Raw genomic sequence first — 23,590 nt, 5'->3', positions numbered from 1 at the left:
GTTGCTGGGTATTGAACTCAGGAACTTTGGAATAGCAGCCACTGCTCTTAACCGCTGAGCCATCTCTCCAGCCCTCCGCTTGACCTTTGTACCATAGCCTCAAGAACACCAAGTGGGAATACAAGGGCCTCTGGATTGTTCTGAGAAGGAATCCAAAGCACTCTGGTTTTGAAGATATTTAGGTTCTGTTCTTTAAAGCAGTTTAAGGCTATCTATAAACCCCTGCTGTTTCTGACACAGACTCAAGGGAAATAACATGCAAAGGCACTGAGATGCCCTGTGCAGGTTTAATGCTAATCTTCACTACTTACACCAGCGGGTTTGGATGACTGTCGGCCACTAAAACCTCCATCCCTATCATTTTAGGAGTGCTTATTTGGTTCTCTCAGGCCCGAGGCTCTAGGGAACATCCGTAGGACACTCTGTGCCCAGATTTCATGTGATGCTGATGTGGAAATGGAGGTCCAGAGAGCTGGAAACTGCCCTTGAGTACCATCCAGCAGCCGAGCCAGAATCTGGCTGGACAGACATCCAGATCAATATTGTCTCTAGTTAGCCGGGCTTCGGTCTGTCTGCTCTATACCCTGCTTAACATAAACAGAGCTGATGGTGGCACAGTCTTCAAGTTCCACATACACCCCTTTGTTAAAGAGAGAGAGAGAGATCCCTGTATGAAACCAGAGATCATGTACACACATGGCCAGTGTGTTCACCTACGCTATTAATAGCCGTCGGGTTTGTGCCGGTTGCCCACGCCTTGTTTTCAGTTGTTTATCTTCATTGCTACCCCGCTGAAATAATAATACCCATCACAACTACTAGTTCTTCTTGCTCAGTGTGAAGGATAACGTTAATATATCGATGCAAATGTCGAGTGTTTATCACCACACATTCATTTCAACGGAACCAAAGCTGAAGAAATCACTCCTTAACGAGGCCATCCCAAACAAATTTTTTTCACCAAGTACATTGATAGATCAAATCCTATTAGCCCTAACTAAAATCCTTTCCCGTGGCACTTGGTTGGAATCAAGACAACACAATGAGTTGGAAACCAGTTCGTTCCCCCCCTCCCCCAAGATTTATTAGCCACACTTGTTCTATTAAAACACACGTTGTTATAATGGCAGAAAGTTTTTAAGGTGACAATTACAAATATCAAGAGCAGTCAATACTCAACTCTGAAGAGCATTTATGAATAATAATGCATTAGGAGAGGTCAATTGGGCCTTTGATCTGAGTATTCTGGGCCTCCGCCCTCGATTTGTTAGTAAAGTCTTCCTTATCGGCAGAAGGAGGCAAATGATCCCAGCGAACGTCTTAAATGTGCGACTTTGCTTATCTTCCTGTATTAATGATCCCCGTGGCAGTTGTTGTATTAACCTTATCACACAGCATAGCAATACGGGAGGCCTAATGTGCAAGAAAGGGAAGAAACATTCCGTTTAATCTCAGGGACCTTTCCCTAACCTAGCAATTTTCTGACTGTCAAGCAGAGTAAAAAATGAAAGTTGGGCTTTTACTGGGTTTTTTGTGAAATCACAAAGAAGCGCGATGTTTTCAAATGGGCGACTCACTACACATCAGCGTGAAGGGAACCCAGATAAAATTACTCACTTACGCCTGGGGCTTGCGAGGTCGGCTAAGTTGTGCTGCCCAGAAGATAGGAAGTGGGTCTTGAGAGGGCCGGTCTCCTTCTGTCTGTGGGTAGGCACTGCCCAAACGCCAGACTGTCCCTGGAAAGTTCTTTATCATGCTGTCCCTGTCCACGTGGAGGGGATCCCAAGCCTCTCATCTTCTAATTCCTTCTTCACTTTGACAACAAAAGGAACCTTGGCCTCAAGACTCTTCCATCTATATCTCAGGATACTTGAGAAACCATCTAACTTTCAGATTGGAATTAGTATTTCCTTCCAGCGCAAATGCTGCACTCACCACACGCTGTGGCGGGGTGAACTCAGCCCCTTCCACTTGCCACGCCAGGTAATTTTTTTTTTCATTATTCTTTTAATGCAAAGCAGGGTTACTGATTACAGAAAAAGCAGCTTGGCTCTAGCAATAGGTCTTCTCCGGTAACCCTCACTGTCATGGAAATTCCAGCCGCTACAAGAATAAGAGGCTCAATCCATATTTGCCAGCTCTAATATGAAATCTGTCAGAACCCAAATTAATGAGTTCCAAATTCCTTACATCACGATAACAGGTTAAGACTGGTCAATTAATTACATAAATCCTTCCCGATTCATTGTGCGTTTGCAGCCCAGATTGTGTCTTACATTACTCCATGACACAAGGCCTTTTGGCTCCTGTTGTTCCGAAGAAAGGCCCTATTTAAGTGGAAGCTGCCTGCCACGGCAAAATGTTAAATGTCACACGTTAAATGTGCACTTTTCTGTAATTGCTTTTGTTAAAAAAAAAAAAAAAACAAATTAAAGTATGGGGCTCCTAACATCCCGCCGTGCTGAGGGCTGGGATTGTACTGAGTGCCAGCACGGTCAGTACCTGTGCTCTGTATCCTATAATTCAGACTCTTCCGGACCCAAGCTTAGCTCCAAGAAACTAGAAGGTTGTGTTTGTGAAAACAGCCCAGTTCCCCTAATATCAGTAGTGACAAATACAGACAGTTGAGATGCGCGCTCTCTCTCTCTCTCTCTCTCTCTCTCTCTCTCTCTCTCTCTCTCTCTCTCAAGGGAAGAGATTAAGATCTGTCTTGTCAGGTAGTAAAGGTGCAATTAAATGTGTAAAGCCATGGTGGACCTAGTTAACTTGAAAAGGAAGGCACATTACGCAAGTGGATACGGTACATGGGTAGTTCTTGTCGCCAAAAAAGGATGCTCCCGATGTCTTTGCTATTTGGATTTGTAACTGGTATGCACATATGGAGGGTAGAATTGAGGACACTGAGGGCCACGAAGCCATTCAGGCCAAACGTTTTGCTCTTTGAAAAAAATAAAAAAAAAACCATCCAAATGAGCTTGGAGTCACAACTAGGTAGACCGTGATCTGAAACCGTGACTCCGGACCCCTAGCGCGTCTCCCCGACACCCCACCGTATTGCTTTGTGGCCGGATGCAGGATGCAGAGATACCGTTTCCTAAACCATCTCACAGCAGCCGTGGGTTCTGGCGAGCACCAGCGAGCAGATGATGCTCTGGGCAGAGCCCGCGGGGTACCAGCTGCGCCGCACTGCCCGACAGCGACCCCGTCCGTCCACCAGAGGCCTCGCACCGCCGGTCATCCCTAAGTGACCTGGATTGGCAGCTTGGGGACCTATACGTCCCCACGCGTGAACACACCGGCCTCATCCAGAATCAGGCAGCACGTGCTCCCTCCCCAGTGGCCCAGTTCTGCCATCAGGCACAATTGTCCGCACAGGGTCCAGAGGAGAGATGGATGTTAGCGTATTGGGCTCCGGTCTGGGAGGTTCCAGGCTCCTGGGGTATGCACAGCACAGCGTGGAGCCAGCTAAGCCGATGGAACCGCGTGCACGCTCTCGGCGGGCAGCAGCGTCTGAAGAACAAAGGCCCACGTGCCTCCCCCACCCGCGCCATCATGTGCGCAGAGGCTTTGTTTGGTCCTCACTGTCCGGTGCGGGACGCTGGCGGTGCCCGAGGCAGGTGGGCCGTGGTAAATCGCTCTCCACCCGCCCACTCCAAATGGCTTCCCCGCCCCACCCGGTTCGCAGAACAGTTGCTATGGGTTACCAAGGGCGGTTGCCATGGGTTACCGGACCGAGGAAGCGGGAGCGTGCGTGGGATGGCGGGAGCGTGCGGGCTGCTGAGCCGAGGCCCACGGGGGTGGGGGCTGAGCTATAAAGAAGGCCCAGGTAAGAGCCGCAAATCCACGCGTTATGCCACGCAGAACCTGCCGGCATCGGCAGCATCTGCGCTTCTCTTTAGCTTAAGCTGAGTGGATTCTGCAGAAATTTTTGTAGCTTAGTTTCCTTCTCTCCCTCTTTTCCGCTTTATCTTTTGAAAAGAAGTCTTTGGAATTTTGAAGAAAAAGGGTCATGAACTACCAGAGTTTGCGCAGCTAAAATAAATTAGTGCCCAATGTACTGTTCTTAACAGGACCTAGAAGTTTCCTACAAGATGGAAGGGCAATTGTATCTGACTTAAAGGGGCAACGGTGACGCGACTGTAAGATGCATATGGTCACGAACAAAGCCCCAAACCCTTTGTAAATACATCAAAATCCAAAGTTATTGTTTCTTTACATGCGATTTTTTTTAGCTCCATTCTATTAAAATGTCTGTATTTCTTGCGCTGACTTGCAAAGAAAACTGCACCCATGCCTTTAATGAATGTCAAGTTGCTGCAACTAAGTTCAGACATTTTATATTTGGAAAAGTGTTCATAGCAAATTAAGAAACAGTTTTCTTCCAAAACAAAACTGGACTGAAATAAAAGGTTTCCTCTGTGAAAAAAGACGCAGCATTGTATTTCTGGGGTACTAGCTAACTAATTTAAATATTAAGAGGAAGGCGATTTAGAAACTGAATATGCCTTCCTAATTTTTGCATTGAAAAAAACGAGTCCTTTCATGCAAATACTTAAAACCTTATTGTACACATTTAACTCGATGATAAAGCATCAAAATAAGGAAGCTGAGTTCAAAACAACATCCAGCTACCACTATTGGATATAACATGGCTAAGCTAAATAAATTTGATAAAAATCCTTAATGTCATACAAGAAATTCTATACTTTTGCTCCTCTATGTTGCATAAAACTTGTTTGTATTTAATTGTTAAATAAGATTTGAAATAGACTCGAACAGTTCTGGTGATATATATTTGGTATCTTAGGGAATGACAAGTTAGAGCAAAGACAAACATCTGTGGTTTCCCTGGTGGGTTTTTTTTTAATTGAAAATTTTAACTCAAATTTTAGCAAGTGAGACTTTAAGTCTTAAGTAACAGGTTGCTGACTTTCATTGTTGACACCGTTAGCTCCCTATAAAGTGAGCTTTAAAACAAATTCATAGGATTATGACCTTCCAGATGTAAGGTCTACCCTTGCAGAATTATCCAGGAAAACAGGGTTTTGCTGAAATGTAAATCATAAGGCATCCAGAATTAGCATCATGGAAAGCTTAATTCGCATAAAAGTAGTACTAAATGTCCATCTATTTAGTTACTTTGTTCTCCTCCAGACCTAAAAATAAAAAACAAAGCAAGTGCCCACTGGAAACTGAAGGTGATTTAAATATCTGGGCCCCCAAAAGCCAGTCTGAAAAGGCAAGTGCTTAGATGTCACAGCAGCTACCGCAGGGGAAATATAACTGCCGCAAATGTCAAATCAAAGTTCTTCAGTCAAAAATTACCGGGAATTTTAAAAACACTGAATTTAGGTCTGAGACTGTAGAAATTATTCTGTTACGTAAAATAAGTGACCCAACAACATTTTTTTTCCATGTTTAATGTGAAAACAATGACGTCATGAAGTTTACAGAGCAAATATTAAGCATCACTCAATATTAACTTCAATGATTACATCATCTCATCAATAAATAGTAGGGTAACTGGTGGCATAGTATATGCTTTTCAAAAATGATGTAAACCATAAATGCTGCAAATTCATAACTACTGAGGAGTGGGAATCGCCCTAGAACTTCCCATGCAGCGAGAGAAACAGCTGCTAAATCTTCCTGCATTAAATTAACACTAGAGGACAAGATGGAAGACACTGGACAGAAACAAAACCGTTACAGAAGTTTCATGTTTCACATGGGATTTTTAAAAAGGAGAAAGTATAAAGAAATCATTCTTACGCCAAATTTAATGTTTCCGTTTCTTTTTTACCAGTTCTCTGAGACAAGCATTTCCAAGGACAACTCAATAACTTTTGATTAGCACAATAACTACTAAACACCCAATGTAAATGGCTGCTTGTTGCAGCAGCTTTTGCTCCTAGTGAGAGTGGGAGCCATTCTGTGAAAGCAACAAGTCATCCATCTCACTTAGGGGGAAATACCTTCTTTCAGCTTCTTTTCATCAGCAGGGAGGACTTACCTAACTATCCAGGAAAAATGCTGCTTTTCTGAAACTGGAAGCTCAAAGTGGACCCAAGACATCCTATCTTTGGGCCACAAAGAGAAAGACAGAGAGAAAGAGAAAGAGAAAGAGAAAGAGAAAGAGAAAGAGAAAGAGAAAGAGAAGGAGAAGGAGAAGGAGAAGGAGAAGGAGAAGGAGAAGGAGAAAGAGAAAGAGAAAGAGAAAGAGAGAGAGAGAACTATTCTACTCAAATTAAGCCAATCTTCAAGTAGATACCTTAAAAGAAAGGGCTTCTAAAACACCAATAAGAGCTCTGACATTAGCAACCTGACTTTCACTCCAAAATTATTGAAATAGTTATGGGTAAAATTAATTTAGCTCTTATAAATACCTTCTTTTAACTTAAAAATTTGTAGCGAGGAGCCCCCACTGGCAAAAGTTACGTGATTTTTTAATGCACATTTTTAAAATGTCAGAAAATAAATCATAAGCTATGATTCTAACTGCACAATGGTAAAATGACTTGTTGCCAGAAGCCATGTTTAAGCTGATTTTGGACAGTGAAAGTGTATTTCTACATCTACGAATGGCAAATTTAAACAAAATTACGAACACTTCTTCTATGTTTTCCCTAAGATGTAAACATTATTTTAGTACGTCTTTATTTGTAAGACATATTCTCCATTAACATGTGAAATAGTATATGGGAAAGTTTAAATACTCTTAAATATTTCACTCAAACACCCCAAAGCAAAGCATTTTCCAGAGTAGGGGTCAGTCTCCACAGAACAAGAGCCACGTGCCAAAGAGGCGGTGTGCTATGCCGGGACTCTGTACCCTGGGCTCCAGTCACACACTGTTTACCGAGACTTCCCCATTGCCACCGCAAGGATGCTCTGTCTCGGTTTTGAAGGCTACTGATACACCTAGCTCTTTAAAATGCAGCTGAGACCAATTAGATTGTGTTTTTATACATACAGCATATAACTCACTTCACTTGAGGGCAGGATCGTATTTACAAGTCTTATATGGCAATAAAGGGTTGTATGGCATTCACAGACCTTACAGCTTTATACAGAAGCCTGGCTAAAATTAGACAACATAAAAATACTAGCACTAAGAACCCACCACTGTAAGTATTTGACTACCTAGGATAGTGACAGTGGCATTAGGTAAGGATCTACTGTGAGCAAGCGTTCTCTCTGGCTGGGCACGGTTTTGTGCCGAAGGTGGCGGCCCTGGGATTTCCCCTCAAGACTCCTGCAGCGCCGGGCTTGCTTTGCTTCCATGCGAACTGCTGTCGTCGCTACTGTGGCCAAGCCCAGAGGAGGAACTGGAAAAGAAGAGAGGGGGAAAATAATAAAAAGAGGAAATTGGTTTTCACAACACACTCAAAGCCTGAGTAACAGAGGGGAACTTTCATTATCTCCAGTCACAAAGAGAGACAGGAAATTTGGACTTTTAATTAGCCATTTGGAGTGCAGTTGGATATTTTTTTTAGCTAGATAATTTAAACGCGAATAATTCAAGTCTGACTAAATGAAAGTCACATAATCAGAATGCAGATAATTGAATTTCTGCTGCATTCATTAATTCAGTGTGGAGGTGTGTGTGAAGACCACTATGATGAGCTGTCACAGCTCAATAAAATCTCAGTCAATTAATTTTTTCATTATCTTAGTATTACATCAACAAAAAGCAAAACGTGTATCTATCTATGTGCGTGCACGTGGACACTGTGCGTTAAATAAATATGTCTGTTGAGCCCACGTGCAAAGGAGTACCTTTCTGAATCGTAATCTACGTCGTTGTCTTTTTTCCCCTCTTCATCTTCTTCAGGGAACCGTCTATTCATCAAGGCGAACTTGTGAATTGCTTCTTCCACAGAGTACTTGGTCTGCCCGGAAACACACGCTTCAATGTCCTCGGAGTTCAGATGGCTCTGCAAGAAGAGGTGGAGGCTGCTATCGGAAAGCAGAAGCGCATTCTGCAGGACTCTGTATTAAAAAAAGAAAAAGAGGAAAGAGAGCAATTGATGGAGCAGGCGTGGGCAGAGACCGGGTAGAAGACAGGAAACCCTTACCACGGTGCTCCTGATCTCTCCACTCTGAGAACTTTGCCCCGACACTGGCCTCTGCCCACCAACGAGATAAAAACATATGCTAACTTTTTCCTTGATTATTTGGAATCTTAGGTGAGTAAGAACGTGACGCTGATGGCTAAGGACATCTGTTAAAAGAATAACTGCAAGGACATTTCTCCAATTTAACCATCTGTTAAGACCATGTGGATTAATTATGGAAATATTTTGCTGATACAGTTAGAGAATTTTATTCTACTTTTAAAAATGGATGACCAGCAGCGTGTCAGTGCCGCAGACTTTACTGGATCAGCTGTCATGAAACATCCAAACTTTCCACTACCGTTAAACTTATACGGAAAGGCCAATGTACTTACTCCTCGGCACACTCCACACTAAAACTTCAGCAGTGACCGCTTTACCCAGGGACACGTTCACAAGGGCTCCTTTCAGGTGGCTTTTCTAACAACCTAAGTTAACTAGAAACTTCTGCAGGATCTTCGGGAGCAATGCATCTCTTGCCAAAATAAGCAACCAAGTAATTTCGATCCCAAACCTTTATCCCACGGAGTTCACACTGGTGGTTCAGCAGGACAGACTGACGCGGATGAGAAAGAAGTTTCAACTAAAGCATCCGGACCCGACGGAGGGTTAGAAACCGGCCCAGCAGCAGGAAGCTGGCATGGTCATATGCGTGTTCTCAGCCGAGCATATGCTTTTCTGGAGTGCCACGGAATAAGAAACCAAGCCAGTGCCCCCCTCACACTTAAATAAAAACTGGCTTTTCATCTTTTGAGCTAATATCTTTGACATATGATAACTGAGTCTCCAGTAACTGTTCAGTGGCGACATTACAGGAGATACTAGGGCCAGGATATAGGAAAGGGGGAAACACTACAACCCACGCGTCATTTTGCCCAACATGGGATTTTTTTCTCATTCACAGACTATGAAAACCAGACCATATATTTCAGACCAAATGAGCCTCGCTTTATATTTTGTATGTTTAAACAAATGATCAGAAAAAAAAAAATTCCTTTCTGGCCATTAATAGCAATTTTGTTAAATACCGAGGGCTGTATCACAATAGCACATCCTTATCTTCCAGATAACACAATTACTTCTTGAAGAAGGCAAATGTCTACAGACACACGAAGTCCAGTCCTCCCCTTTGCCTCCACAGACTTACAGATGTAATTCGAGGGGAGGGAGGCTCTTTACTAAGAGCAAAGCAAGACAATTATGCTTTGCAAAGAGAAAATCTCCAGCAAGAACTCTAAGTGCTCAACTCTGCGTGTCCTCTGGCCTGGTCCTCCCGGAAGATGGCCGTACGGCCATCTGCCAAGCAGGAAGAACCTTTGACTGCACTAAGATCTGTCTTCCTCGCTTACAAACGCTTCCCATCCATGTCTAAATAATTCAAATTAGGGAAGCGCTTCATGGCAACAAGCCCCCAAGACGAACTTGGACCCGCTGTGAAGTCTGAGCCGCGTGTTTCCCGTGGCCGCCTGCTGGAAGCTTCCCGCCCGCCACAGGACAAGTGGCTGTTCATAGGATTGTACACACGGCTTTGTTTCTGTTGGAAATGTGTTTTATTTTCTCTATAAAATAATGGGTGATCTCTAAAATTGATTTTAGATGGTTTGAGGCATTACGGCACAGGAGTAATGTGCACTAATGGCAACGATATTGGACACAAATTCATTTTAGCTTTATTTCATGTCTAAAGCAATTCCACTGAGCCTTGAACTGCTCACGTGCTGTTATTAACTGGCTGGGTACCTAACACATGGGCACCACAAACAAAAGTGACCGGAGTGCAGGCTGATGGAGACCTCAAGGCTACTGTCCCTTTTCCTCTGCTATAATTCAATTTCCAATTTGACTGCGCTTTAGTCTCCTTAGTTCCCAGTTTTCTGCTGAACACTGCCACCTGGAGGACGAAAAAGGGTAAAAAGCCGGAGAACAGGCCACCCCATTCAATAGAAAGAGGGGTAAAAGTGGGGGACAGGAGACAGACACCACCCTGGATACTCACATCCACAGGGCCCTGAGAGAGTTCAAAACCAGTACACCCACTAAGCTTGGTTTTATTTTTTTTAGTTTTTGGGTCTTGATAGCTCAGTTTAGACCACCAGGACTGTACAGATATGAATCTGAAACAAAAAACTACTTTAATATATTTTGTTTTCATTTTGTGGTCAAATAGCTTACATTGTAAAATTTAGAATGCAAATCTTAAGAGTCTGGAGTGGTGAGACTCACCTATAATCCCAGCACTTAGGAGGCTGAGGCAGGAGAATTAAGAGTTCCAAGCTAGCCAGAACAACATTGTGAGACCATCTCAAATAATAATAAATTTTAAAGTATTTTTTTAATTTAAAAGATACAACCTCTAGTTGGGCAATGGTGGCACACACCTGTAATCCCAGCACTCGGGAGTTAGAGACAGGTGAATCTCTGTGAGTCAGAAGCGTCCATAAAAATAAATGTCTACGTGGTTGTGGTGGCGCACACTTTTAATTCCAGCACTAGGGGGCAGTAGTGGGCAGAGGCAGGCAGAGTTCTGTGGGTTCAAAGCCAGCCTAGTCTACAGCTTGAGTTCTCCAACAACCAGACCTACCTACATATTGAGACCCCCCCCCAAAAAAATCAAATAAAATAAATGTACATTATTTTCAAGCCTTTATAGTGGGAGTTTTAACAAAGCAGCCTATAGAATGTCAAAGGGATTTCTGAAAACATATTTACAATGCAAGTCAAAGTTGCTTTTCCTCCTACTCTCCCCCCTCAACAATGCTAGACAAAGCAAGGCCAGCTTTCCCCTTCACTGGACACAGTGAAGTCTGGTTTTCCTTAATGTGATTTTACTAAGCATATTATACAGTGGTTCAGCTGAAGAACAGCTACGGTACACAAAATCATGGAATTCTACAGATGTCCTGGATATTCTGAACTCAGTAGAATGCGCTCTACACACATCTGGAAAGTACACCGAAGGTTAGCTGTTGGGGAAAAGGAAAAGCTAACTTGGCCTCTTTACTTGTTATCATGAGAGAAATAATTTAAACCTACAAATATTCATTGAAAGATATTCATAATCTATGCTGTGGTGCCCTCTATTGAACATAGAGATTTATTTTTAAAAAAAAAAAACACACTTGTGTATGTGTTTGTCTCTCTCTGTGTATCTGTGTGTGCCTATGTGCACGGGTCTTTTGTTTTTAAAAAACAAATAAACAACTTTCTCACCACAGCCATTACATCATCAGCTCAAGGTCAGCCTGGGCTGTCCCAAAACAACGACAAAAAATGAATTAAAATGATATAAAAACACAATAGAAAGTCTAAACTGTGGTTGTGTGTGCTGTCACTGGGACGCCTTCTGCAAAGAGAGGTCAGCTCAGGCGGGGCCTCACGCAGACCTCGTACCTCTATAACTCTGTCTCCGCTATGATGGTAGGAGCTTACAACTAAGAATTAGGAGGATACAAGAGGAAAATGACAGTCACAAGGGAAAATGAATGTCTGAAAATCTCACAGCCACACTGACCAGCTCGGCTTGCCGTGGCTGCTCTGCTGATATAAACGCAGCAGTTCCTACAGCACAGGACGCCTGTGTTCCGAGGGTGGCATGGATGGATGGGCTACTCGTGCCCACACCGGACCAAATGTGCACGCTGTGACAATCCCAACCTTGCAAGGCTAGTAAGCTCTGAAACAAAGCACCTGCAGCATCCAGCATGTATAAGATCAACACGTGATCTTCTCCAGCCACCAGAGAAACCATCTGTGTCGGACAGAATATGTATGGTGTTCATACTGAGTACACATTATTACACAAATAACCTAGAAGTGAAATTTTGTTTTACATTATACACTGTACACATGCAGAAATATTTTTGCTTTCATGGCATCTTAACAACTTCAAAATGTATATACATATCAAAATGTTTAAATCTATGCTTCGAGTCTATAGCCAGCACATGCCACATTTTAATGCTATGGATTCTAGAGGCCTTCCACCAAACCAGGGGTCGGCTATGGATGAATGGGGGACCAGTGATGCCTCAGAGGACGCCGGGGTGCGGTCAGGCACCGTCCTGAAGCGTCCATCTCACCCAGCTGCCCTAGGTGGTGTAGGGCTGACTGGAGGAGGGGCACCAGGGGTGAAGCCATGGATGGCTGCTACTGGTGCCCGAACTAGACCCAACAGGAGCTGTGCGAACGAATTTGACTCAGAAAGGAGGGCCGGGGGGGCGGGGCGTGCATGCCACAGCACATGGTTCAGGACACATCCTGCAAGGACAACTTGCTGGAGTCTGTTCTCTCCTTCACCCCCGGGGTTCTGGGGATCAAACTCAGGCTGTCTGGCTTGGCTGCAAGCACCTTTAGCCACTTTTATTTTATTTTTTTAGTTTTATTTTTTTTAATTAGATTCATTCCATTTTGTGTGTGCTTTGCCTACACATATGTATGGGCACCACGTGTGTGCTTGGTACTCATGGAGATCAGAAGAACGTAACAGAGCCCTTAGAACTACAGTCATGGATGGTTGTGAACCACCATGTGGTTGCTAGGAAACAAATGCTGGGTCCTCTGCAATAGCAGCAAGTGCTCTCAACCACTGAGCTGCCTCTCTAGCCCCCTCCCGTTTCATTTAAATGTGAAACTAACTCATTAGAAACAAATGTTCCCACGGAATAAAGAGTATCCCAGGAAAGCTGTCTGCTCCGTGATTTGATGCTCCAGTGGCTGTTCATATCTGTTGCTTTAAATTTAAGACTTGCTTATTTTCACTTTATGTGTTTGAGTATTTGGTCTACCTGTGTACGCGTGCACCATATAGGTACACATGTACATACCTGGTGCCTAAGGAGGCCAGAAGTGGACTTTGAATCCCAGGGAACTAGAGCTTCAGAGGGTTGTGAGCTGCCACGTCGGTGCTGGGAACTGAACCCGGGTCCTCCGGAAAATCATCACATGCTCTTAACTACTGACCCATCCCTCCAGCTCCCAGATCAAATTTGAATTAATTCAGCGCTCCCAGCGAGAGTGGAAGCGTCTCGGGACAAACAACGTGTATGCGCTCCATCTGTGCCTGCAGCCGGGCACACAGCTGGCGGACGCAGGGTCAGCGCGTGTCATTCAGAGTCCTTTCCATGCGGTCAGTTCTCTGACAATACAACCACCAGCATGAACAGCAATGCACTGGTATACTGCTCCACTCCGCGACCAAAGCAACCCGGGGACTCAAAAGAATCAACCCGGGTTTCCTAGCCTGGAAAATAACAAGAGCCGGGACGGATGGGAGACTTACACCCACGTTCCTTGAGCCCTTGAAGCAGGATACTCGCCACTGTGACGTGTGTGTCAAAGCCAGTGAACAGCCAAATGATACATAGTACAAAACACCTCCGCCCTGGCACAATCCCATGGGGGCAGGTGTATGGAGACCAACGGTGAAAATAGAGCTTAAAAACAGTGCACGGAGCAAAACCCAGAAGCTGGGCACGGTGGCACACACCTGTGATCCCAGCAATCTGAGCAGACAGTCAGGAGTTCAAGGCCAGAGTCAAGTATACACAGTGCGCTTGAGGCCAGCCTAGGCTACACGAGACCCTGTTTCAAAGGACCAGCGTCAGAGGAATGATCAGTGCCCTGCATTTACCTAGTGAGACCAACACAGAGATGCTTGCTGTCCCTGAACTTGCAAAAGCCCAACAGCTCCCCAGTGCTAGCCGGGGCTGTTCACCAGCTCCTGCCCAGGCATCCCAGGCGGTGGCCAGGCTGCAGGCTTCCCTGGGGGAGCATCCGGAATGAGGCTGCTCTGTAAACACCAGCTACGCGCATCTTAAGGGAGCCGCCATTGGCCACCTGGGCACCTTAGAGGCGACAATTAACAGAAGGGAAAAACTGGACAAGTCCTGCCCAGCCCTTTGTTCTGTCACAGTATAACACCACAAAGAACACTGCGGTCTGAGCTCTCCTGAGCTCTCCTCTGGTGTCTTCTTTTCCCCTGCCCTCGCTCACTCCATAAGCTTCCAGCTTTGCGCGTGTCCCCGTGACCTCTCGGAAGGAAAGGCACTGTGTCAATCGAATAGAACTAAGTATTCATATTTATGTGCATACTTAATACCCAGGCCCTTCCTAAGTGAGCCATATGGGGAGAGCAGCATATTGCTTCAGACTAGCTCCGGGTCCTATTTATTTAACTCAAAAAAGGATAATTTCAGATCCCAAAGCCACTAGAAAAGAAGGGACACTCGAGGCCCCTGCCTCTAACTGGTTGGTGCTCACCTGACTCTATCTAGAATATAAAAAAAAAAAACAAGCTTACAGCTATTTCAGCCTTGAGTGCGCTAAAATAATAAAGATCAACACGTAGACATTAGGTTGCCAGGCAGTGTTGCTGGTGCCCCAGTCCTTAGCCTCCTAAACTGTCTAAGTCCTTTTGGGGGAAAGGACCACCACTGCCCCATTTATAGGTGGGACAATAGAGGCACAGAGAAAGTGCCTAGAACAGACAAGTCTGGCTTGTCGGGGCTAACTGCTGCAAATAGGGCCAGCTTAAGGACGTGCTTGTTTTAAGTAATAAGGCACACTTATTCCCTAGGAAACGTTACTTTTGTCAGCCAGCTTCCTGAGGAACTTGAGCCTGCTTTATTTCTGTTGCTGCTTCCTTTGGGTTTATTGTTATTATAGTTGTTTTAGGGTAGGAGAGTATTTCTTTGACATGGACTGGCCTGAAACTCACTGCGAAGCCTGGGTTGGCCTCAAATTCGCAGAAATCCTCCTGCCTCAACCTCATGGGTGCTTCCATTAGAAGTGTAAGCAGCTCTTAAGAGACCTTGTGTTTATTCTGATTCAGCCGCCCATTGTTTCTAGAAGGCTCCATTCACGCCTGCACCATTCCATGTGGGCCACAAGGTGGCACTCTAATACAGGATATGAACATACGAGGCCCACAGGCCAGCGGCATTTCAGAGCAGAGAGAGAACCCATGTTCTCTCTGCCTGCACCCCAGCCTGGTTACAGACCCTCACTTACTTTCTGAGGAAATCTTCCAAGCCCTGACGACGCTGGTCAACGTGCTGGCGATTGTTCATGTTGAAAAACAGGTTCTTAGATGGAAGTTCTGGTAATTCTCTGATGAGAAAGAAAAAAATTAATCAGCAAATCAAGATGACTCGGCTGCAGAAATCCCTCAAACTGAAGGCACATCATGCATGGTAATAATTATCACACGGTTATCACAGAACTATTGTTGTATAATATTGACTTAAAGGAAAATCTGTCTTAAAGCAATTCTGGGGCCGTTGGTGATTAATATTCATAAAAGCTGGTAAACTCACGTGATGGATTTTAACTTCAGATGCAGTAGGCACAGAAGTCACCAGAGGAAGCAAATCTGTGACCTCTCCTTACCTCGCGCATTTTAAGGCTATCAACTTTCAGTTCTAGACTATCACAGACAGATCGCCGTACTTTAACCCATAAGCCACTTACACCAGCAATGCATTGCTTTGGAGTCTTTGCCGCAGCCACACGAATTCTCGGTACCTTCTTCGTACACACGATGTTTTCATTGTAAAACACATGCTATTCGTCTGTGCAGAAACAGAAAAACATGAGGCTCACCTACGGGGAAAAGCACTTATGTAACTCACAATGCGATGCTCACTCTAAAGAGGATGCAACCATGCCACATTAGTTCCATGTATGTGGGCATTGTGCGGTCTTACCCGTAACTCACCAGTCTCGGGCCTGAAGAAGCCACGGTGACGTAAATGAGTAGTGTTATCTTTAGGTGGCACGGCCACACCCTGACCAAAATCCTGAAGGAAATCTGAGCTCTCCTAACTACAAGCATTGTTTCCAAAGATTAGGAAACAAATTCTGGTGGGGTTGGTAGCCCACACTGTCATCTCAGACTCAGGGGGCTGAGGCAGGAGGGCCAGCAGTTCAAATCCACCCTGAGCTAGGAAGTTGAGTACCTATCTTGATAAACACACACACCCTAAATGCACAGGGACATTTTTAACAGCATCCCAAAGCCTTTACAGATAAGAGTTGACCTCCCACAGCCCTTCAAAAGGCTTTGCAGACATCTACATCTCAACAGAAATGCCACTGGTCACTGGGGATCCTGAAGTCATTGCTCAACCAGACAACATTTCCCATCCTCCTGGACAATGAGAGAGGTGGCTGATGAGTTAGGAAAGCAGTCGAGCCCCATTCAGCTTCAGTTCCATGACAGACGGACATAAATGTCAGCCCGGGTTCTACTCCAGGAAAATGACATCAGCTCTAGTTTCCTGAGTGGGAAATCAGGGTGGATACGAAGATGGACAAAAAGCACCTGGGAAGTACAGTTAACCCTATTAGTGACTAGCTGTCTGCTTCCCTGGAGCAGCCCTGAGACAGGTCCAGAGTCCCCAGCCTAAGCTAAATCACAAGGTCACTCCTTTAGGTACACAGATGAGTAAACAGTCTCCTTGGGGTGAACTGCAAAGCTGACAAATCTTGTGTCTTCAACACACAAGGTCATCTCAGCTGAGGTGCTGACTCACACTCGGAACCCAAGGACTCAAGAGGCTGCGGAAGGATTGTCACCTGGCTGGGGCCAACTTGGCTGCAAAGTAAATTCCAAGCAGTCTGGGCTACCAAGTAAGATCCTGTATAAAATCTCAACCACCACCCCTAAAAAACAAAACAAACGAATAAAATAAAACCTCCGTGTATAGTGTGTATGTTTTGTGCTTTTGCTTTGTGGGGGGGTTTCTTTCTTTCTTTGTTTGTTTTTCAAAACAGGGTTGGGGTTTTTTGTGGGGTTTTGTGGGGGGTTTTTTTGTTGTTTCTTTTTTGTTTGTTTGTTTGGTTTGATTTTTCGAGACAGGGTTTCTCTGTAGCTTTGGAGCCTGTCCTGGAACTAGCTCCTGTAGACCAGGCTGGTCTCAAACTCACAGAGATCTGCCTGCCTCTGCCTCCCGAGTGCTGGGATTAAAGGCATGTACCACCAGGCCTGGCCTTATATATTTATTTTAAATTAAGTTCATAATCATTATATCGCTAAATGAGAAACTAACTTTTCACTACTAAGAGCTGTATCATTTCAAAAACTATCCTACCAATGAAGCCTAGTTGTGTTCTTGGACATCTAAATGACTGTATGTATTGGAAGTTAAGAACTCACCTGTAGCCGAGTGGTGGTGGCGCACGCCTTTAATCCCAGCACTTGGGTGGCAGAGGCAGGTGGGTCTTGGTGAGTTCAAGGCCAGCCTGATCTACAGAGTGAGTTCCAGGATAGCCAGGAATGTTTTACAGAAAAACCCTGTCTGGGGTCAGGGGAGAGGAACTCACCTGCAAAGGCCACAGAACACTACCTCCAGCCACTTCTGCTGCTACAGAAATGAAACCTACTGGAGATGCCTACAGTATCATGACATTCTGCAGGACAACAAAACACAGCCTGACTCTAGCGCTCCTTGGGACCAAGGCTTTGTTACACCAGAATTAGGGCCCTAAGGAGGTCCAAGCAGACAGGCTCTCAGTATTCTCCTCGGAGAGTTCCAGGCCACCGCAGGGACTTCTGACACCGCCGGTACGGCTCACAGCCACCACGGGTATCGGTAACAAAAGTTCACATAATACTGATAGCAGAACGGGGTCCATCCGTGAGCCCTTCTTCCACAGGGCAAGCAGCTGCCATCTCCTGCTTTACAACCCCAGTAAACGTGGACAATCCAGAGTCACCTGGAGGTTCATCTGAGTGAACAGATTCCCAGCTGATGCCCGCAGAGTTAGCTGAGGCTAGCCCAAAGCCTCACTCACCTACCATAGGAGCAAGTCTATATACTGAGGTCACTAACTGACTCGGTCCCTCTAAATCCAGACTTGCCTCTACCCTCCACCAAAACAAGAAGATTTACTCATTGCCAGCTGGTGAGCTCTTCAGGAAATACCAGAACACCACCAAAACCATGTAGTTTTCTGGATTCTAATCATGCAATTTATCAGCACAGAATAATCTATATTTCATTATCTCCTGAAAATAATCAAATTTCCTGATGCCCTAAAGTATGTGATCAGGCTCACAAACATTTTTAAATACAGTTAAAAGGCAACTAAATAATTTCATTTTGTTTAAAATGCTTAAATTTTTTAACATTCCTTCTTTGGCGAGGGTTGGGGGGGCAGTGAGGGACTGAGACAGGTTCTCAAGTGGACCAGGCTAGCCTTGAATTCACTATATGGCCGAGGATCCCCTGCTCTGCCTCACATGTACTAGAATCACAGGCGTGGACCACCACATCGGATTCAAATGCCTATTCCCTTTTAAAATCTTATTCATTAATTTTATGTGTGTGTGTGTGTGTGAGTGTATGACCTGAGTGTAAATCTGTGCATCGTGTGCCTGGGGACGTCAGAAAAGGAGCTTGATCCCCTGAAACTGGAGTTACAGCTGCCCTGAGCAGCCGGGACCAAAACTCCCAAGCACAGTGTGGGCTCGGAACTGCTGAGCCATCTCTCCAGCCCAAACGCCTGCTCTTATATGTCCATAATTTTCACACAGAATGGATGCTTGGTCTGAGCTTTTAAGTAAAAACAAAAGCAAAACAACTTATACAGCGCCTGGTAGTGGTAGTGCATGCCTTTAATCCCAGCACTCTGGAGGGAGGCGGAACTCTAGGTTCAAGACCAACTACATAGCAAGTCCCAGGACAGCCCGGGCTACACAGGGAAACCCTGTTTTAAAAAACAAACAAACAACAACAAAAACAAACAACGTATACAGCAGTGGCTTCAAAAATAACTGAGAAGCGAGAAAAGGGGCGGGAAAGAGGCCGCTCAACTTTCGCCTTATTTTCTACACTGGGGACTCTTAAAAGAAAAACATTTGAGTGGCGTTCAGATTTCTAGTGTGATTCCATCATTCCCAACGACAATGAATGATGGCTACATGTTTCTTCACATGTACACGTAGATACGGCAGACCTGGACCCGGTCAGACAAGAAAGTGAGCCTCTTCAAGGCCAGCGTCTGGGGCCAGTCTGCCCACCTCCCGTCTTTCCCAGCGGTCTCGGGGGTTCATTTCCGTTCTTTCTAGGCTGCCCTGCATCCACCGCAGCCGCAGCTGCAGGACAGCTGGTGCAGGACGTCCTCCGTGTGGCCCCATGGAGGACAGGTGTGCTGACCTTGTTCGAGAGGAGCAGAGCAGGCTCCATACCAGCCGGGCATTTCAGGAGCTTGTGGCTCAGGATTATTTCCACTGGCGGAATGTCACTGCTAACTGCTCCCTCTGTGCTATGACTTCAAACCTAGACTAAGGCAAACTAACTGTACATATTCATTCCCAAAATTTCTGACTCTCTATATAAAACAGAACAAAATATAATGGCACATATGAAAAAATGTTATCATGAAAACCAATACCTTGTATTAATCTAAAATGGTTAATACATCTCCCTTCCCCCCAAATTCTATGTCCTCTCAAAACTTAAGATTTATTAAACAATATATTATCTTGAGATATAATATCACAACGAAATGTCATTGATGAGTTATACTCTTTAACCATTAATTTTTTAAGTATTCACATCTCCGTAAGTAAAGGCAATAAACATTAAAATTTTAATAGTTTTTAAAAAAAAAAACAAGTAAAATTTGAGCTTCCAATAAGCAATTCTTCAATGTTAAGAATTATCTTACGGCTTCATTTGTAATACGAGCTTAGCTGGAATCATCTCAATTCAGTTCTTTGAATTAAATTTTTTTAATTAATTATTTTGATTTTCAAGACAGGGTTTCTCTGTAGCTTTGGAGCCTGTCCTGGAACTAGCTCTTGTAGACCAGGCTGGCCTCGAACTCACAGAGATACGGCTGCCTCTGCCTCCTCAGTGCTGGGATTAAAGGCATGCGCCACCACCGCCCAGCTGAATGAAATCTTTTTGTTCTAGTTCTTAGCATCATTATATCATATAAAACATCACCACCTAAAATCCCACTTCCTACTGACTGCGTACTCACGTGGATGCATATCTCATAGTCGATATAGGAATGCCAAAAGTCCTCCTTCTGAATCCTGGGGTCGCGGACCCAGACGCTGACAAACTCCTGTGAGGGCATAGTGAACGAAGAACAGGGTCAGGATTTGGGAAAGGCTGCGAGGAGCTGGGAGGGCAGAACTGCAAGTGGCAGCCAGGGCACTCGCTGGCCCTCAGAAAACGAGAAGTAGAGACCATGAATCAGGTGTCACCAGAGTCAACGGAACACTTCATCCGCACACGGAAATTTTAAATAATGCGAAACTGACAGAGAGCGTCCAGTGTTGCTGGTATCTGAAGACGGCCAAGACAGAGTCCAAAACCAATTTTTTTTTTTCTGAGACAGGGTTTCTCTGTAGGTTTGGGGGCCTGTCCTGGAACTAGCTCTTGTAGACCAGGCTGGCCTCGAACTCACAGAGGTCCGCCTGCCTCTGCCTCCCGAGTGCTAGGATTAAAGGCATGTGCCACCACCACCTGGCCAAAACTGATTCTTAATACTTGGTTGTGAAAACTAAGCTTTTGTTTGTCTCAGCTTTTCAATGCAGTATTTATGTCATCTCAAATATCTATAATCTGGGTCCAAAACAACAAAATAAATTAGCAATACACACACACACACACACACACGCACGCACGCACACACGCTCATGCACACACCCAAATGCACGCATGCGCATACACACACACACTTGCACACACAAACTGTGAATACTTCTGTTTGCTTGTTTTTAAGATAGTAACAGTGAAAGAAAGGAGCTGGAGAGACAGCTCTGCGGTTGAGAGCACTCATTGCTCTTCCAGAGGACTAGGGTTCAATTTCCAGAATCCACACGGAAACTCCAGTTCCTGGGGGCTCTGCAGTCCTCTTCTGGCCTTCCTGGGTACTACATACATGTGGTGCAGACATTCAATTGAGTGTTTTCCGTTGTAAGAGTTGCCATGAGCCAGGCATGGTAGCACATGCCTTTAATCCCAGCACTTGGGAGGCAGAGGCAGGTGGATCTCTGAGTTCAAGACCAGCCTGATCTACAGAGTGAGTACTAAGACAGTCAGGACTACAGAGAGAGACCCTGTCTTGAAAAACCAAAAAGGAAAAAAAAATAGTAATAATCATATGCACTTTTAATCACTGCGCTATCTCTCCTGCCCCCACAAGTGGTTTTTCAATCAATCCTTAGAGAAGCAATCAATGACTAGAAAGATAAACAGGTTATGGGCAAGTTCTCCTGTGGAACCTCGTCTGCTCTCTGGAGTTCTTTCCTACTTTTCCTTAATAAATCTGTTTGTTTGGCCAGCAGGAAGGGAGGGAAGGCAGATAGGTTACGGTTCTCAGTCATACCACCCTGAACACATCCAATCTCATCGCATAAGTAGGTTGGGAAGACAAGACCACAGTCTGCAGACCATCCAAGGCTCCCAACCCTGCACATATTGGCTCCATTCTGGTTTTCATGGGCCTTTCTTATATACATACATACACATGTGCATCACATACGTTATACATTACATTCATATATTGCACACATGCATATATTATACATTAACACATACGTTATATTATGTGTTACATACATTGTGTATATGCATGTTACATGCATACATATATTGTATACAAGCATATGCTGCCTACATACATACATGCATAATCATATTTAACTGTGCTGGTGTACAGATGACTATACTAATGCTTCAGGGCCTTTTTTTGACTCTTCTTATTTTAAAAGAAATTAAAACAATTTCACTGGCCCTCAAAAGTAGCTTTGTCCTTGGCGCCGTGCCTAACGGAGGACTTGAGGGATCGCTCCGAGTCACCATGTCCCGTGGAAGCCACATTCCCACAGAGTTGGCAGAATCAGTTTTCCATGGAAGAGGAAGACATGCCCTGATGAGTCAAACAGAAGCCAACATTTCCAACCACTCAACGTCACGCATTAACAGCAGATGGAAAACACGGGCCTGCTATTGAAATGGTGAGTCTTCACACAGCGAAAACCAAGTGGAAGGTGGGCGTGGGGGCTCAGACCTATAACCCCAGCACTCAGGAGGCAGAGGCAGGACTTCCATGAGTTCAGAGCCCATGGCCATACACTGAGTTCCAAAGCAGCCAGTCTACAAGGTGAGACTCTGCCTCAGAAACAAACCCACAGCCAAAGAATGGGAAGGAAGGGCAGACACACGAGTCAACATAGCACATATGTGTGACCTGGGATAAAAACAGGTATGTCTGGACGGTAAGCCCAGTGTCATGGCACCGCCACATATGCCCAACCACACGGCATATCACTAATTCACTATGGCAACCATATAAGTGGTTCTTTTTTTTTTTTTTTTTTTTTTTTTTGGTTTTTCGAGACAGGGTTTCTCTGTGGCTTTGGAGCCTGTCCTGGAACTAGCTCTGTAGACCAGGCTGGTCTCGAACTCACAGAGATCCACCTGCCTCTGCTTCCCGAGTACTGGGATTAAAGGCGTGCGCCACCATCGCCCAGCTCATATAAGTGGTTCTAAAGTCAATACATAAATGTTTTTCTCGCCCTATTTCTCCCCTCTTGCCCCGTTGCTGGCATACCAACATTGAACAGAAGTTCTAGTCAAAAAACTACAAGTAAATTCTGGCTCACCCAGCTCCTAAAATTCTGAATTCACCAAGCCTTGCCTTCCACCTCTGGTAGCTGGTAGATAGATCAAATACAAAACACCACTGAAAACATCGGGGAATGCCCCATTAATGCTAACCAAACACAAAGCAAATCACACGCAGGGAGAAGACTGATCAACGCAGAGCATGAAGCCTTCCCACACACACTGACGTTATGAAATAAGAAAATCTAACCCAGCCTTGTGAGTGAGACAGGGGAAACGATAAACGGTTTCCCAAAAAATAATCGACTTTCAAAAAAGGGGGGTGGGGACAAGGAAATCTAACTCGGCCTAGTGATACATACCCATGATCCCAGCACTCAGGTGGAAGAGGCAGCAGGACCATCTTAAATGCAAAGCTAGCCTGGTCTACATAGTAAGTCCCCAGCCAACCAGGGCTAGAAAGTGAAATTTGTCTCTCATCATCACCATCATTATCATCAACGGCCTCTACTTCCCTCCAAATCAGGATCTCACTATGTAACCCAGACTAGCTTTGAACTCTAAATCCTGGCACAGGCTCCCCATAACCCACATTTTATTTTTTAGTAAAAAATAATGATTTAGGAACTTAGTAACAAACACCCTAATAGTGTAATTGTTTAGTAAAACGTGGCCTTAAGGTTGAACTGCATTCATCAAACAGGTCCTTCACAATGTGTACTCTGGGACACACAGCGCAGCGACAAGCTACGGGAAGGACTCTCCTCCCAGCAGGATGGAACCTAATCTTTACCTAGAGACGAACATGAGAATATTCTAAAGCCATGCCAGAATACAGAAATGCATTTGTCCTCACTGTTGTTTTGTTTTGTTTGTTTGTTTGAGACA

General features: G+C 44.7%; 1 protein-coding gene across 4 annotated transcripts in view; it reads right to left on the bottom strand.

Annotated features, from left to right (window-relative positions):
• Nucleotides 1-5,762: 5,762 nt before the first annotated feature.
• The window catches only part of Snx10 (sorting nexin 10), a 67,118-nt gene continuing 49,290 nt past the window's right edge, over nt 5,763-23,590 (bottom strand). For all 4 annotated transcript variants that reach the window (XM_075955182.1, XM_075955181.1, XM_075955183.1 and 1 more), the window contains 5 exons: nt 20,106-20,192; nt 15,585-15,685; nt 15,126-15,224; nt 7,780-7,992; nt 5,763-7,328 (listed from right to left, as the gene is read on the bottom strand). In XM_075955182.1, the coding sequence (XP_075811297.1) occupies nt 7,247-7,328; nt 7,780-7,992; nt 15,126-15,224; nt 15,585-15,685; nt 20,106-20,192 (582 nt within the window). In that variant the 3' untranslated portion in view covers nt 5,763-7,246. The remainder of the gene's footprint in view (nt 7,329-7,779; nt 7,993-15,125; nt 15,225-15,584; nt 15,686-20,105; nt 20,193-23,590) is intronic.

The sequence above is a fragment of the Microtus pennsylvanicus genome, chromosome 21, assembly GCF_037038515.1.
Source record: "Microtus pennsylvanicus isolate mMicPen1 chromosome 21, mMicPen1.hap1, whole genome shotgun sequence".
NCBI lineage: Eukaryota > Metazoa > Chordata > Mammalia > Rodentia > Cricetidae > Microtus > Microtus pennsylvanicus.
Note: the sequence above shows the minus strand (reverse complement) of the source record. Positions and strands in the feature narration are given on the sequence as shown.